Here is a 16,736-nt window from a genome sequence, read left to right on the forward strand (position 1 = left end):
GCAGACTTTCAGCTTATACCCATTTGTGGATAGCAAATAAAAGAGCATCGAATTCAGCCCTAAAGTCTTCATCGTCTTCATCAACGTAGTCTCCGTTTGCATCAGCCCATGCATCATCATTGTACACCTTTGTGCAATCAAAAGTAGACCACTCTCGCTGACGAGAGTGGGGCCTTCGGAGGAGGGTTTTACAAACTCTCGGGTGTCGTATCTCTCTTCTCTCTTTCTCTCAGTCTCATACACTTGCACGCACAATATCCACTCACTTTGTTCGTGATCATAGCACTCTCCATAAAGACGGAAGGCTCTCTCCTTCCCTAAGAACTAAAAGGAACCTTGAGCAAATATAGATCACTAATCTTGAGAAAATACAACATTCATGTGCAGCCTTGTACTCTTTTATCATTGAGCCCATAGCAAACTTTGGCTCACTGCTCTTTCGCTCATGCTGTTGCACTCCAGGTATACTGACCTAAATACCTATTCCACTTCTAGTTTCCATTTCATATCCTCTGGTTGCACACCCCATAAGCATAAGCATAAGCATTTCCATCAGATTCCATCGCAGTCAGTTTGGGGATTTTTCAAGTGACTTTATCCAATTTTTCCCTATATTCAACATTTTTCACTTATTTATTAAGTGACTTTTGTTGGGTACTCAGGAGGGCAAATTGGGTAAGTTAATATATAAGCAAACCCAAGTTAGCACAATTGGGCAGATGAGCAAAGAGCACAACAGACTTCCCCAAGCAGCAGGTGTTCCCTCCCTCTCCCAGCAAGAACCTCGTCAAGCCACTTGGTGAGGCCACCCCCGTCATGATCTAGCGTTTTGGGAACGCCTAGCCTCTTCTAGACCCTGGCGTGTCCATCCTTCACAGTCATCGCCATCAACTCCCAATTCCTTGCGTTTTCCCCGCGACAACCAGCCTTCGCGTTTTGGGATCGCTAGCCATCTGCAGCTTCAGCAAATTCAGCAAAGAAACACAGCCACTTCAGGGATTTACTAACGCTAGAAATGCTGCCATTTTTAGCATGGAAAACACCTGTTGTTCCAGCGTTTTTCAGCCTATGATATCAACCTAAAAACGCAGCCAGAAGAGCAGATACTTCAGCGTTTTTCATCTTCACATCAGCCCTGACCAAACCAATGAATTTCAGCCATAAAAACAGCAGTGAAGCATTCGTTTTCAGCCTCCCAAAGTGGTGCAGACTTTCAGCTTATACCCATTTGTGGATAGCAAATAAAAGAGCATCGAATTCAGCCCTAAAGTCTTCATCGTCTTCATCAACGTAGTCTCCGTTTGCATCAGCCCATGCATCATCATTGTACACCTTTGTGCAATCAAAAGTAGACCACTCTCGCTGACGAGAGTGGGGCCTTCGGAGGAGGGTTTTACAAACTCTCGGGTGTCGTATCTCTCTTCTCTCTTTCTCTCAGTCTCATACACTTGCACGCACAATATCCACTCACTTTGTTCGTGATCATAGCACTCTCCATAAAGAAGGAAGGCTCTCTCCTTCCCTAAGAACTAAAAGGAACCTTGAGCAAATATAGATCACTAATCTTGAGAAAATACAACATTCATGTGCAGCCTTGTACTCTTTTATCATTGAGCCCATAGCAAACTTTGGCTCACTGCTCTTTCGCTCATGCTGTTGCACTCCAGGTATACTGACCTAAATACCTATTCCACTTCTAGTTTCCATTTCATATCCTCTGGTTGCACACTGCATAAGCATAAGCATAAGCATTTCCATCAGATTCCATCGCAGTCAGTTTGGGGATTTTTCAAGTGACTTTATCCAATTTTTCCCTATATTCAACATTTTTCACTTATTTATTAAGTGACTTTTGTTGGGTACTCAGGAGGGCAAATTGGGTAAGTTAATATATAAGCAAACCCAAGTTAGCACAATTGGGCAGATAAGCAAAGAGCACAACAGACTTCCCCAAGCAGCAGGTGTTCCCTCCCTCTCCCAGCAAGAACCTCGTCAAGCCACTTGGTGAGGCCACCCCCGTCATGATCTAGCGTTTTGGGAACGCCTAGCCTCTTCTAGACCCTGGCGTGTCCATCCTTCACAGTCATCGCCATCAACTCCCAATTCCTTGCGTTTTCCCCGCGACAACCAGCCTTCGCGTTTTGGGATCGCTAGCCATCTGCAGCTTCAGCAAATTCAGCAAAGAAACACAGCCACTTCAGGGATTTACTAACGCTAGAAATGCTGCCATTTTTAGCATGGAAAACACCTGTTGTTCCAGCGTTTTTCAGCCTATGATATCAACCTAAAAACGCAGCCAGAAGAGCAGATACTTCAGCGTTTTTCATCTTCACATCAGCCCTGACCAAACCAATGAATTTCAGCCATAAAAACAGCAGTGAAGCATTCGTTTTCAGCCTCCCAAAGTGGTGCAGACTTTCAGCTTATACCCATTTGTGGATAGCAAATAAAAGAGCATCGAATTCAGCCCTAAAGTCTTCATCGTCTTCATCAACGTAGTCTCCGTTTGCATCAGCCCATGCATCATCATTGTACACCTTTGTGCAATCAAAAGTAGACCACTCTCGCTGACGAGAGTGGGGCCTTCGGAGGAGGGTTTTACAAACTCTCGGGTGTCGTATCTCTCTTCTCTCTTTCTCTCAGTCTCATACACTTGCACGCACAATATCCACTCACTTTGTTCGTGATCATAGCACTCTCCATAAAGACGGAAGGCTCTCTCCTTCCCTAAGAACTAAAAGGAACCTTGAGCAAATATAGATCACTAATCTTGAGAAAATACAACATTCATTCCGCTGCACATTACATTGGTATCAGAGCTTTGGAAGTTATCTGTACTACTCAAGGGAAGAACCACAAGAATTTTTTTGCTTGTTGCCATCGCACGAACCCAAGTTCGCTTGGGCATGTCGATTCCTAATCGTGTTTTGTTGAAGAGTGAGAGGAATCCCAAGAAACAAGGGCTTGTCCAGCCTCCCCTTGTGTCTCTTTTCACTCATTGAGAGCAGACAGTGCACTTAGCGGCCGGCCAATCGACGTGAGGTGGGAAAAAACAACCTTGGTGTAAGCGCAAGGCCGCCAGGGGTGCGCCCGCAGAAAGGAGTAGAACTCGGGTGAAGAGAAGATCCTTCTCCAACGCGATTTGCAAGCGAAAGAACACCTCAAGAACCTCAAGAACCCAAGATTCTCACGAATCAAGGACCTCAAGAACCTCAAGACCCTCAAGAACCCAAGTTCCTCGCGAGCTTAAGAACCCAAGATCATAGTGCATGGTCGTCACCCGAAGCGGAATGGATACTTCGCATACAGGTGATGAGCATGAGAGAGGCGACGAAGACTCGTCCCCACCCGGAGATGATTTCTTCAACCCTCCCCCTTCGCCATCTACGCCACCAAACCCTATGGAGGCAATGGTCAAGCAAATGATGGCCATGATGGATAGACAAGAAGCAAATCGCCTTGCTCAGGAACGTGAGCGCGATGAAAGAAACGCAAAACTTGCCGCAAAACAAGAAGACAATCGCCTTGCTCAGGAACGTGAGTGCGATGAAAGAAACGCAAAACTTGCCGCAAAACAAGAAGACAATCGCCTTGCTTTACAACACGAGCGCAACGAACGCAAAGAACGGAAGCAACGAAGAAAGGCAGACGAGGCGGCAAGAAACGCGGCCTTGGAGGCTGATCGTGCCGCTCATAGATTGGCTTTGGAGACCGAGTGTAAAGCTCAACGAGAGTTACACACTGAAGAATTGCTTCGACAAGCACTAGCCTCGAAAACCGAACCACCCAAAGATCGTGGGAGTTCCTCAAGTGGTGCAAGCCACGATGCGGATTCCAACAACCCAGTCACTGAAAAGTTTACTTTCAGTAAGTATGATCGTAAAATGGATGCTACGGTTATTCATTCTTGGTTGCATCAATTTAATGCTTATTTTGCGACAACTAAGAAAACAGGCAATAGCAAAGTTTTGACGGTAGCTATGTACCTTGCTGGTGATGCCATCAATTGGTACCACGCATTGCAAGAGGCGCAGCTAGCCGCACACCTAGAGGCAGCCGACGATTTCATGCCCCTCTCTTTTAGTTGGGTTGATTTCCAAGACAAGCTCAAGGCGCGGTTTATGCCACCTCAGTACCTTGCACGATTGAAGGGCGATTGGCGCGCTCTCAAGCAAAATGGTATGCCGGTTATGTTTTTCTCTAATCGTGTTTTGCAGATCGGCACTCAATTATGCAAATCGGATGCGGAGAGCAAGGAGGCATATCTTTACGGATTGGACGAGTATATCAAGTATGATGTCGAGGTACTTGATCCAATCGATCTCAACAAAGCGGTGGCAATTGCTCTCGCCCACACGAGATGAAGCACAACAAAGGAAAGCCCAAGGAAAACAAGACTTCTCAAGGAACCCTGCAAAACACACAGAATGGTAAGAATGGTAATTCTTCTAACCCTTCTTCCTCTAATTCCTCGGAAAAGAACTCTAACAATGACTCTAAGGGTAAAGCTAAAGCACCTGCAAAACCTAAGCTAACCCCTGATGAGAAAGCTTCACAAGGAATTATAGGAGGATACATCACGGCTGAAGAACAAGTGATTTATGCTAAAGAAGGTAGATGTTTTCAATGTCACGTTAAGGGACACATTAAGAAGGCCTATCCTAAGACAGTCCCACCTAAAGAACCAAAGACACCGACAGCTACCACAAGCACTGTCACAACACAACCTGCATCTTCTCCTGACTTTGACACACACATTGATGAATCTCTCTTGAAGTGTTATGGTCATGTAAAAGGGCAGCATTTTATCATATTGTTTGATCCAGGCAGTATGCATGGTGTGATTAGTCCCCTTCTCGTTGCGAGAGCCCGTCTAGAGGTTAGTCAGAAAGCTCCTCTCGAGGTTTCTGGCTTCGCTCCTAGTATGGACTCTCTCATCACGAAGGAGTGCCTTGATGTGCTTTTTACCGTTCAACAAGCTTCTTTTCGTAGGAAATTTCTTGTATCTCCTCTCTCAGGATGTGATATGATTTTGGGCATTAAATGGTTTCGAGAACTTGATGCTCACATTAAATTTGGCGCTAGCACGATCACTTTACATTCCGATACTGATTCCCCCCTCATCATTCGTGTTGAGAAGGGCTTGCATTCTTTGCCTCTCATCTCGCATGTACAGGTAAAGCATGAATTATGACAAGGAGCGCAAGCGGCATTCATTTATGATGCTCTAGTTTCCCAGAGCATTCAGGCTCCAGGTAAGTATTTGGAGTTGTTTACGAAGTTTAAACATCTCTTTTTGTAGGATGATCTTCCACCTCGTCTCCCACCCGAGCGGCCAGAGGACCATCGCATCGAGCTTATGGAGGGAGCGCAGCCTGTCAGTAAGGCTCCCTACCGTTTGAACAAGTCACAGGAGGAAGAGTTAGAGCAACAACTCACGGAGTTGGTGGCTAGAGGATTCATACGTCCGAGTGTAAGTCCTTTTGCGGCCCCTATTTTGTTTGTTCGCAAGAAGGATGGTTCGTCTCGTTTGTGTGTTGATTACAGGGCATTAAACAAGATGACTATCAAGAACAAGTTTATGATGCCTCGCATTGAGTATATCCTCGATAGGCTCAATGGGGCAAAGGTTTTCAGCAAGGTCGATCTCAAAAGTGGATACCATCAGGTACGGGTATTCAAAGGCGACATTTTCAAGACCGCCTTTCGCACCGAGCGAGGGCAATGGGAGTATATTGTTATGCCTTTTGGATTAAACACGAGCCGTGGGTACGTTCAATCGTCTCATGGTAGGTTGTTTCGGTGATATGGTAGGTGTATGTGTGTTCATCTTTTTAAATAATATTCTCATTTTTTTTCTGCATTGTGGGAGCAACATGAATTAGATGTTGAAAGGGTACTAACTCGTTTGGATGAGTGTCAGTTGTACATTGCAGCTAAGAAGTAAGAATTTTTTCTTACTGAAGTCACTTATCTGGGTTATATCATTTCTGCAGAAGGCGTCAAGCTAGACCCCACGAAGGTGGAACAGGTTCGTAATTGGGATTTGCCCAAAACTGCATATGATGTGCGTTCTTTTCTTGGTTTATGTCAAGCATATAGTTCGCACATAGAGAATTTTGCACGCATTGTTGCACCTATGACTGATGTTTTGAAAGGGGTAAAGACTCGCCGTCAACGCGTAGACTTGCCCGAGGCAGCCATTGAGCCTTTCGCAGCTCTCAAGGTTGCGGTGACAGAAGCACCGTGTCTTATCCTTGCCTCTTGGGATGACCCCTTTGAGGTATGGACGGATGCGAGCAATGTCGCCATAGACGCTGTGCTCCAGCAGCATGGTCGCCCAGTTGCTTTGCTTAGCCAGAAGCTCAATAGTGCGGAAAAGATTTATTCAGTTTATGATAAAGAACTTTTGTCTGTCATTCACTATCTTAAGCATTGGAAGCATTTTTTGTATGGTAGAGAGTTTACAGTGCGCACAGATCATCAAGCCCTCAAGTGGCTTCAATCTATGCCTAGTGCACATTGGAGTGGTCGTCAAGCGCGGTGGTCACAATTTTTTGAGCAATTTGGAGGTTTGAGCCTGGAAAAGCTAACCCTGTTGTTGCAGATGCGTTGAGTCGCAAAGGACAGATTTTGGCTCTTGAGTCAAGAACCACATTTTCTATACAGGGTGAGTCTTTTGACAACATGAAGAATCAGTATGCAGATTCGGAGATTGGTAAGTATTGGTTGCAGACTCTTGCTTCCCAAGGGCCCAACAACTATCTCATTCGTGATAGATTATTATTTTTTCATCGGCGTCTATGTGTGTTGCCCCTCTCTCAAGCCAACCATATTGCATGATGCATATGATTCTCTCATAGGTGGGCACAGGGGTATGAACACCACATTGGAAAAGATTGAACGATTTTTCTTTCTCTTGTTCTAATCTGTTTGAAATTGTCTCAGCATCCTTGGGAAAACCGAGGTCTTGCTCTTTTTGTTCCTGTGTCTCGTGTTGTCCCTCTCCTTGCGAGAGACTTTTTTCCTTTTCACTCTTTTCAGATTTGTCAGATGATTCTATATCATCAACGTGTTGCCTATTTGATTCTTCTTGCTGCCGCTGCTCCATCTTTCGTTTGAGCTCATTGTGAATTCGTTGCCGGATGGTGCTGACAATTTTCCGTTTCTCTTCAGCTTTCTTCCTCTTTTGTTGCTTGATCCTTTCCAAGGCCTCGGTCAGGAGGTCTCGATCAAGGAAGGAGATTGGGTGTATCTACGAATCATGAAACAGCCTCTTAAGCAAGTTGGAAAGAAATGTCCTAAGTTATCTTTTCGTATGTATGGTCCATTTCCACTCATCAAAAAGATAAATGAGGTTTCAATGAAATTGAAGTTGCCTAACTCATGGTCAATGCACAATGTTTTCCATGTTTCTGGGTTGAAAGTGTTTCAAGGAACACCTCCAAAGGACGTTTCGGAAGAAGAAGAACCGGAGATCATCAATGAAGCTGAAGTCATGGAGCCGGAGCAAGTCTTGTTGCATCGGTTTCGCCATGGTTCGAAGAAACAAGTACGACGATATTTTTTGAAGTTCAAAGATCGAGGAACCCCCGAAGCGGTGTGGGTAGACGAAGAGTTCTTCAAGGATTATCCAGAGTTGTTGACAGACTACAAGGAAGCCACGCAGCTCGGTACCAATACCTCACTTTAAAAAGAAGGGGATGTCACGTGACACATCCAACCCTATATGTCCGTGGACAAACTACACCATAGCAGGGTTCCCGTTAGTCCAGTCAGTCAGATTAGAAGTGATCTGGCACTTTTGTGAGTCTATTCGTAGACCGTGCATACCCAGTCACTTAGTGTAGATGCATATCCTTTGGTTGCACACCGCATAAGCATAAGCATAAGCATTTCCATCAGATTCCATCAGAGTCAATTTGGGGATTTTTCAAGTGACTTTATCCTATTTTTCCCTATATTTAACATTTTTCACTTATTTATTAAGCCACTTTTGTTAGGTACTTAGTAGGGCAAATTGGGTAAGTTAATATATAAGCAAACCCAAGTTAGCACAATTGGGCAGATGAGCAAAGAGCACAACAAGCTTCCCCAAGCGGCAAGTGTTCCCTCCCTCTCTCAGCAAGAACCTCGTCAAGCCACTTGGTGAGGCCACCCCCGTCATGATCTAGCGTTTTGGGATCGCCTAGCCTCTTCTAGACCCTGGCGTTTCCATCTCCCACAGCCATCGCCATCAACTCCCAGTTCCTTGCGTTTTCCCCGCGACAACCACTCTCAGCCTTAGCGTTTTTGGGATGGCTAGCCATCTGCAGCTTCAACAAATTCAGCAAAGCAAACACAGCCACTTCAGGGATTTACTAACGCTAGAAATGCTGCCATTTTTAGCATGGAAAACACCTGCTGTTCCAGCGTTTTTCAGCCTATGATATCAACCTAAAAACCCAGCCAGAAGTGCAGATACTTCAGCGTTTTTCATCTTCACATCAGCCCTGACCAAACCAATGAATTTCAGCCATAAAAACAGCAGTGAAGCATTCGTTTTCAGCCTCCCAAAGTCGTGCAGACTTTCAGCCTATACCCATTTGTGGATAGCACATAAAAGAGAATCGAATTCAGTCCTAAAGTCTTCATCGTCTTCATCAACGTAGTCTCCGTTTGCATCAGCCCATGCATCATCATTGTACACCTTTGTGCAATCAAAAGTAGACCACTCTCGCCGACGAGAGTGGGGCCTTCGGAGGAGGGTTTTACAAACTCTCGGGTGTTGTATCTCTCTTCTCTCTTTCTCTCAGTCTCATACACTTGCACGCACAATATCCACTCACTTTGTTCGTGATCATAGCACTCTCCATAAAGACGGAAGGCTCTCTCCTTCCCTAAGAACTAAAAGGAACCTTGAGCAAATATAGATCACTAATCTTGAGAAAATACAACATTCATGTGCAGCCTTGTACTCTTTTATCATTGAGCCCATAGCAAACTTTGGCTCACTGCTCTTTCGCACATGCTGTTGCACTCCAGGTATACTGACCTAAATACCTATTCCACTTCTAGTTTCCATTTCAGTTCCAGTCTCCTACTTCATTTCAATCTGTCTATTCGGATATCTATAGTCTCCTACTTCATTTCAATCTGTCTATTCGGATATCTATAGTCTCTGTCTGATTCCGCTTGCTTGATCTCAACTAACTCTAATTGACCAACTTGGAATAGCTGTCACAAGTGACTACCTCATTCCATTTTGGCAATCATAATGGTTGGGCTAAGTTTCTCTTGACAGACGAACTATCTCCCAGTTGGTGTTAGAGCTAGCTAAATTAACCATGCCACCCAGAAGAGTTGTGCATCGCAGAAGGCCACCGAGGAGATTCATGGATGATCCGGATCCCCATCCAGGAGGAGTCAAAGCACGGCTCTGATACTAAGAGAAGGACCCGTTTGGCAAATTCCATATGAACAACCTCTAATGGGGCAACTTATAAATAAATGACTTTAGCAATTAAGGGGATCGTGGAATTTTGCAAGGATTGCTCAACCCAACCTTCTGGCACCTACATAAGTGAACCTTGGGTGCCAATAGACAGCAGATCACCCAGGGGCAGCACCAAAACCCAGTAGCACCCGCAGTGCTCGCATGACCAGCAGCCCCTAGGCCTTTTTCTCAGCATGAAGTAGCGCTTTCAGATCTCAACCATCAGCGTTTTCAGTTGTCAGCATTAGCCTTGCAGACCCTGCATCCAATCCCTGCAACAGATCCTCGCCGCAATCACCCCATCACGGCAGATTTCAAACAGAATCTTCGTTTTCAGTTTTCAGCCCACGGATCCACCAGCGTTTTTCAGTTTTCAGCCATCCTTGGCATCATCGGCGACAGATCAGCCCATTAGCCTCGCCGAACGATCCAAGTCCCATCATCATCCCTGGCGATTTCAGATTTCAGCATTTCAGCCTTAGCCTCGACCTCGTCGTCCTCATCAAGTACCACAGCATTTAGACCATTGTACGAGACTTGTGCAATCTAAAGTAAATCCCTCTCTATTGCTAGAGAGGAGGGCCCTTGGACGGGGGTTTGGGACCCCATCTGGTGTCGTCTGGAACCGGCCCGTAGGGCGGTAGACGTTAGCTTCACCCGATTCTTCAACACTTGACTTTGCGACACAAAGCAATGACTTAAAAGGAAACTGTAACTGAGACCGAATTACAACCAAGACAAATAGCACGGCCAGAAAGCTAGAATGCTTCCAAGCAGACAGTGACACCTGTAGGCCCCAAAGGTTGGCCCCTTTCAGTATTTCTTTATTCTTTAATAGAGGATAAAACCTGTGGTTCCCTACAAGCTGCCCCGCACAATCTGAGCTGAATTCCATCTGTTCTGGCCCGATTTCGACAACATAACTGTACTAGGACCCTTCACAGTCAATATCCCCGCGCATTAGATGACTCTCCCGACGCATACGAACACTTTGCAAAACCTGGCGAGAATCTGCAGCACGCTGAATTCTCTGTTTTCTGCTCTGAAACTGCGCCAGATCACTTGTACAGCGGTCCCCTCGCATCCCCGAACCTTCTAGGGGTATTAGGGACCGTTTAGGGCCGAAACCCTAAACCTGCAAAAATACACAGCAGGTTGTAATTCCCTGTTTCAGGCTCCGTTTCGCGTGCCTGTCGCATCCGTAGCAAGTCCTCAAGCTCCCGCACCTGTAGGGCTACTTGCCCTTTGAATCGGACGAGATTTCACACGTGAAACCTCTCCAAATTCACTTGTACCTCCGGGGGATTAGCCGCTAGCTAATCCAGTACCTGTGCAAGAGGCTCTTGCCTCGGCAATCGCGCATGAACCCACATAACTATACATTGGTCAAATGAAAAGCCCACTAGAGGGGCATAACATACTGCTCATAGGGGGGAGAGAGAGCAATGCGTAGCGTGTAGGGCATCACTCCTAGCACCGCACTGTACATAAGAGGGAAAAGAAGCACTCCATAGCTCTTGCAACCTGTTGCAATCCACCTACAGCTGAAAAAGGTGCCCCCTTCCTCTTGTAGACTCCCCTCAAAGTGGCAGGAGTGCTCACAGAGTGACACCTCGCTCAGTTTCCGACTTTGGCCAACTTGGCTAAAAATATCTCAACTGGTGCGTCAGTTGACTTGGCAGCAGAGCAATAAAATGTTCCCCTTGTCATTCCAGAGCTAATGACGCGAACACATTTCACGGCCCAAAATAGCAGTTCCCTAAATTTTAGCAGATGCTTCCACGGCACTCACATTGGTCATCTAACCATCAATCACCACTGGAACCACATCGAAAAATGCAATGTCGGCCAGCTATCAGGTGATTTACACTTGTAGCCCCACCGTGGCTAACCTTAGTCCATTTGCCCCAACTTCAGCGCTCACTCGCCGTCCGGCCTAGACTCTCACTGTCCGCCTCACACCATGCAACTCGGGCATTGGCATTTCCAGAGGGGTGCTTTAAAACAAGTCAAATAAAATTCCCCCAAAAAGAAATCAACAAGTAAAGTTGCCACAAACTCGTGACATACCCCCCTCTTGAAATCGCGAACGTCCTCGTTTGCATGTATATCAATCCATTAGTGTGTACAGACACCGTATCACGGCTGTCAACCTTTTCGTGTGTACACACATGGTTAACATGGTACGAGACATACATGCTCATAGTTAACACTCGTGTATTCAACACTTGTTAACTCATGTATGCTCTACCTGTGAGACTGTTTCATTGACATAGTGGATAGCTTTCACATTGTGCCACTGGCTTTAATAGAGTCCATAACTTTTAGTACACTTGGAATCCTTTCAAGCATAATAAACCAATAGTTTAAAAATGCGTCAACATGTACTCATTAGAAGCAATTACTGTACTCTTGACAACTGACAAGACATACTTACTTCTATAGCACTGAACAGACTTTTGGACAAAACTGTTATTCCCCAAGGGAGATTGCCAAGCAGGGTACACTTCTATTGTACTAAATCCATAGATACATGAGAAGTGCTAGCTCCTGGATCACCCCCCCCTCTAGCGCAGGTCTCTTTCCTTTTGAACTTTGCTCTTCTTGAGTTGGAGAATACGTAGGTGGTAAACCAAAGGCTTCAAGATAGAGCTGCAATACATTTGGTGACTCTAACAGTTCACTCTCTTCCATCCACTTTGCATCCATAGGTGGATAGTTCTTGAACTTCACCAAATATCGCCTTGTAACCTTGCCTTTGACTTTTCTTTCCTTGTGTGCCATGATCTGTTCTGGGACCAAAATTTCATCAAGCTCTTCAACTTCTGGCTGCTCTTCAACTGGCATATCCTCTGGCACATCGCCAATAAATGGTCTGAGAAGACTCACATGAAAAGCATTGTGAATCTTCCAGTTCTCAGGCAATTTCAGCCTATAACTGACGTCACTGATCTTCTCTGTTACTTGAAAAGGCCCGTAGTAACGCATACTGAGCTTTGTAAAGAGACTTTCTTTACCTTTTCGCTTCTTTAAGAGTGCCTTTTCAAACCGCAACAGTACCCAATCACCAAGTGAAAACAACAATTCACGACACTGGCGATCAGCAGCTTTCTTTTGCTTTGCCTGTGTCCTTTCAAGGGCATGCTTTATCTTCTGGCACATTTCATCCATATTCTGTACATATTGATCTGCTTGAAAGATCTTTTCCTTGGTATGCAAAATGGGAGGAACTTTCACATGACCTTCGACAATTTCAAAAGGTGCTTTGCCTGTTGAAGAATGCACTGTGTTATTGTACGCATAATCAACCAACGGCAAATACTGCTCCCACTGCGCCTTGTGCTCTGACACATAGCACTTAAGCAGATCCAAGACAGTAGAATTTGCCTCTTCTGACTACCCATCTGTCTGTGGATGAAACGACGATGAGAACTTAAGCATAGTGCCCATATTCTCAAATATGCCTCTCCAGAATAGACTTGTCATCCGTGGGTCACGGTCACTAACAATCGACTGTGGCATACCATGGTACTTAAAGATATTGTACATAAAGAGACGTGCCATCTGATCTGGTTTTATCTTCTTCCTAACAGGAATGAAATGAGCTTGCTTGCTTGCTAAATCTGCAAATAATGGTCCAGATTCCATCATTCCCTGTTTGTGTTCTTGGAAGGTCAAAGATAAAATCCATAGCCATGCTTTCCCATGGTTTATCTGGAATCGGCAATGGTTGTAACAGCCCTGGTGCCTTTTGCCTGTCAAACTTGACCTTTTGGCAAATCACGCATGCTCGCACAAAGGCATCCACATCTCTCCTCAAGGTATAGGCCAGTAAAAGAATGTCTCAACCGCTTTCACTGTAGCATCAATGCCACGATGCCCTGCATACAGGGGGACATGACTCTCTACCATGACTTTATGTCGCAATGGCCTAGTGACACAGAGTCTGCCATGCATCATCATAAAACCATCTCTGAGGAGGTAGGGCTCATGACGTGTCCTTCATGTAACTGTTCAAAGATCCTTGCAAAATCTTCGTCATTTGCATATTGTTCCTTCATGTCATCAAGCTCATGATGATAAGGAATTGACACAGCTGAAATTTGTGGCTTTCTTGATAACGCATCAGCCACAACATTCTTCTTGCCTTCAATCTGGAAGTGAAACATGGAGAGAATGTTTGCCCATCGCATATGCTTTTCCGATAGCTTCGACTGTGTCAGAAAGTATCGCAAGGTCTAATGATCCATTTGGACAACAAAATCAGCACCCAGCAGATAGTGTTTCCAACTTAAGAGGGCATGAATCACAACCAGTAACTCTTTTTCATAGACCTGCATGGTCATCTCTGGCCCTTGCAAGATTCTGCTCTCATAGGCTACTACCCTGCCATCTTGCATTAGCACTGCACCAATGCTACTGCCACAAGCGTCACACTGAACCACAAATGACTTCCTGAGACCAGGCAAAACAATGACTGGATCTGAAGTCATCTTTTCCTTTAAGAGATTAAAAGCTGAAATCTCTTTCTGGGTCCATCTGAAAGTGACCTCTTTCTTTTGCAAAGCATGTAAAGGTGAAGCAATCTCTGCAAAGTTGCGAATGAATCTTCTGTAGTAAGAACATAGCCCTAAGAAGCTACAGACATCGCGCACAGTCCTTAAATCTGGCCATGTCTTGAATGCTTCTACCTTCACTGGATCCATTCGGACATCCTTTGACACAATATGTCCGAGGGAGTGGATCTCTTCCAAGAAGAACTCGCTTTTCTTGCCATTGATGAGCAATCTGTTCCTGCGCAGCTCTTCGAACACAATGGTCAGGTGATGCCTATGCTCCTCTTCATTCTTCGAGTAGACTATCATGTCATCAAAGAATGTGCCAACAAAGTTCTGATATGGACGAAAGATCCTATCCATCATCCTATTGAACGTAGCAGGAGCATTCGTAAGACCAAATGGCATCAATAAGAACTCGTAGAGACCAAATGTCGTTCTAAACGCAGTCTTGTGCACATCCTCAGGCCTAATTCGAATCTGATGGTACCCACTTTTAAGGTCGATCCTGCTGAAAATCGCCGCACCCTCTAGGCGGTCAAGAATATCATCAATCCTTGGAATAGGAAACCTATTCTTGATGGTATTCTTATTTAACGCACGGTAGTCAATACACATGCGCCACGAGCCATCCTTCTTCTATACTAAGAGCACTGGAGAGCAATAGGGTGACGAGCTAGGCTGAATCAGCCCTTTCTCTAAGAGCTCCTCCACTTGGCTCATAATCTCTTTCCGCTACGCCTCACTAACCCTATACGGAGGCCTATTTGGTGGGCTACAACCTGGCACCAAATCAATCGCATGATCCTCGGGCCTCTCCGACGGTAGTTGAGACGGTAATGAGTCAGAAAAACAGCCATTAAACTTTTGCAAAAATGCTAGCTTGTCTTTATTTAACACAGATAAATTTGATTGGCAACTATCTGAAACATCACGTGCAAAAACCAAGTAATTCTTTATTACAAAAGTGATAGCAGAAACAGATATAATAGGGACTGACTCTCCTTTTAGCTTTACATCCAAGATGTGAGTTTTGCCCCTATGCTGTACAGTGATCTTTTTGTTGTAGGCATCCAAGACTCCATGCACTCGGAACATCCACGGGATCCCCAACAAGACATCACATCCTTCCAGTGGCATGATGTAGAACTCTTCTGTGTCCACATACGACTGAATATGCAGACGCAGCTTTCCAATGATGGGAGTAACGCACTTTGAATGGCCAAGACATGCCAATCCTGCCTCTGCGGTATACCCCATCTCTTCAGCTCTGATGCCCAGCTTTATAGCTAATTTTGGCGTGAGTTCGCTTTGGCACCTGGATCAACGAAGATAAGTGCCATCTGGTCTCTAACATTACCCCACGCTCTGCATAACTCACAGGCATCTGTACTAGGCCTGTCGCCCAACATGTATGGCACTAAACTTGCCGAGGGCATAGGCTTCTTTCCTTTCCTGTCATCTTTGTCATCTGGCCTTTTCTTTTGTGGACAATTAGCTGCAAAATGACCTTATAAAGCACTTGTTTTCAGCCTTCAAGACCTTCTTTTCCTCGGGTGTCTTACGCATAAAAGGCTTCCTTTTCTGCTTCCTTGCCTGCGCTCTAGAAGTCTCGGCTGAACCTTTGCCTTACTTGAACCTAGCTGGCCCCTGGGACGCTTCACGAGCCGCTCTCGTAAAGGGCTGCTTTGCTGAATTTTTCTTTTGTTGCCCTCCTTTCTCGTTGCTCGCAAAACCCACTGTCTTCTCCTTTCAACAAGGCAAGACCAGTGTTAGCAACAGTGAGGGTAGCCACTCTGTTCTTGGTATAGTAATCGCGAAGCCCTTTAGGCAACCCACAACAGTACTTCTCAATCTGCTCTGTCAATGGCACAAATCTACAGGAGGTCACTGAGAGTAACGCTTTACAGAACCTCCTATTGTACTCCAGCAAGCTCTTGCATGTAGCCGAAGTAAGTTGGTGCCAATCTGTCATGACATCGGCTTCAAATTCATCTGACAGCCAAGTAGATGCAAACATTTGCTTGAAGTAAACCCAAGTGGCGGGTGCCTGTCCTTGCATTAACAATGTCGTCCACCATGTGAGTGCTTGTCCTTTAAGAAAGTAGCAGCTTTCCTTGCTTTAGAGGCCTTCGTAAAATTCCCTCCTGTATGAGCTGTATCAAACTGCTGGAGGAAAGTAAGAGCCTTTGTTTTATCCTCGAAGCCACTAAAGGTGTTGAACTTCACAGCTGCACCTCCTTCTTTGTATGGTTTTGGCTTCTCTATTGGCCCCAAATTGTCATAGGGAAGTGTTGTAGCATGGGCACTGTAGTAGGGACCATTTGTGCCCCTTGGTCATTGAGATTCTGCATTAAAGGTGCCATATCTGGCTGCTGTCCAGAAAAACCAGCCATGCCAAAATTGACCTGTGGCACCCCAAACTGGCCCTGATTGCTCTGAAAGCCTTGTTGCATGCCAATGTTACCATACATGGGGTTTGGCGTCATGCCATGCATACCCCCAAACACTGTTCCAGGCATGTACTGCTGGTTTCCAGGCGCATAACCAGCCATATTTTGGAACACGGATCCACCCCCGAAATACCCAGGATGTACCGTGGGTGGTGGAAAAACCCAACGCATTGCCTGAAGATTGGTTCCCTATCCATTCAATACAACATTTTGACCCTAAAAGGTGGCGGGCTGAACTGGCAAAACCTGGGA

The 16,736-nt window shown here is 45.4% G+C and overlaps 2 protein-coding genes across 3 annotated transcripts in view; both read right to left on the bottom strand.

Moving 5' to 3' along the window:
- Positions 1-16,736, bottom strand: part of LOC147444455 (pyruvate, phosphate dikinase regulatory protein 1, chloroplastic-like) — a 59,075-nt gene that overhangs the window by 10,799 nt on the left and 31,540 nt on the right. The window lies entirely within an intron of this gene.
- LOC147444456 (uncharacterized) lies at positions 11,993-12,739 on the bottom strand. Its single transcript, XM_086527649.1, has one exon. The coding sequence runs from the start codon at positions 12,644-12,646 to the stop codon at positions 11,993-11,995; it is 654 nt and encodes a 217-aa protein (XP_086383775.1). The 5' UTR covers positions 12,647-12,739.

The sequence above is a fragment of the Adiantum capillus-veneris genome, chromosome 13 (genome assembly GCF_014529385.1).
Source record: "Adiantum capillus-veneris isolate H3 chromosome 13, ASM1452938v2, whole genome shotgun sequence".
Taxonomy (NCBI): domain Eukaryota; kingdom Viridiplantae; phylum Streptophyta; class Polypodiopsida; order Polypodiales; family Pteridaceae; genus Adiantum; species Adiantum capillus-veneris.

Excerpts from the sequence above, each read along its gene's own strand:
- LOC147444456 (XM_086527649.1), bottom strand. The coding sequence starts at position 12,646 with ATGGATGAAATGTGCCAGAAGATAAAGCATGCCCTTGAAAGGACACAG.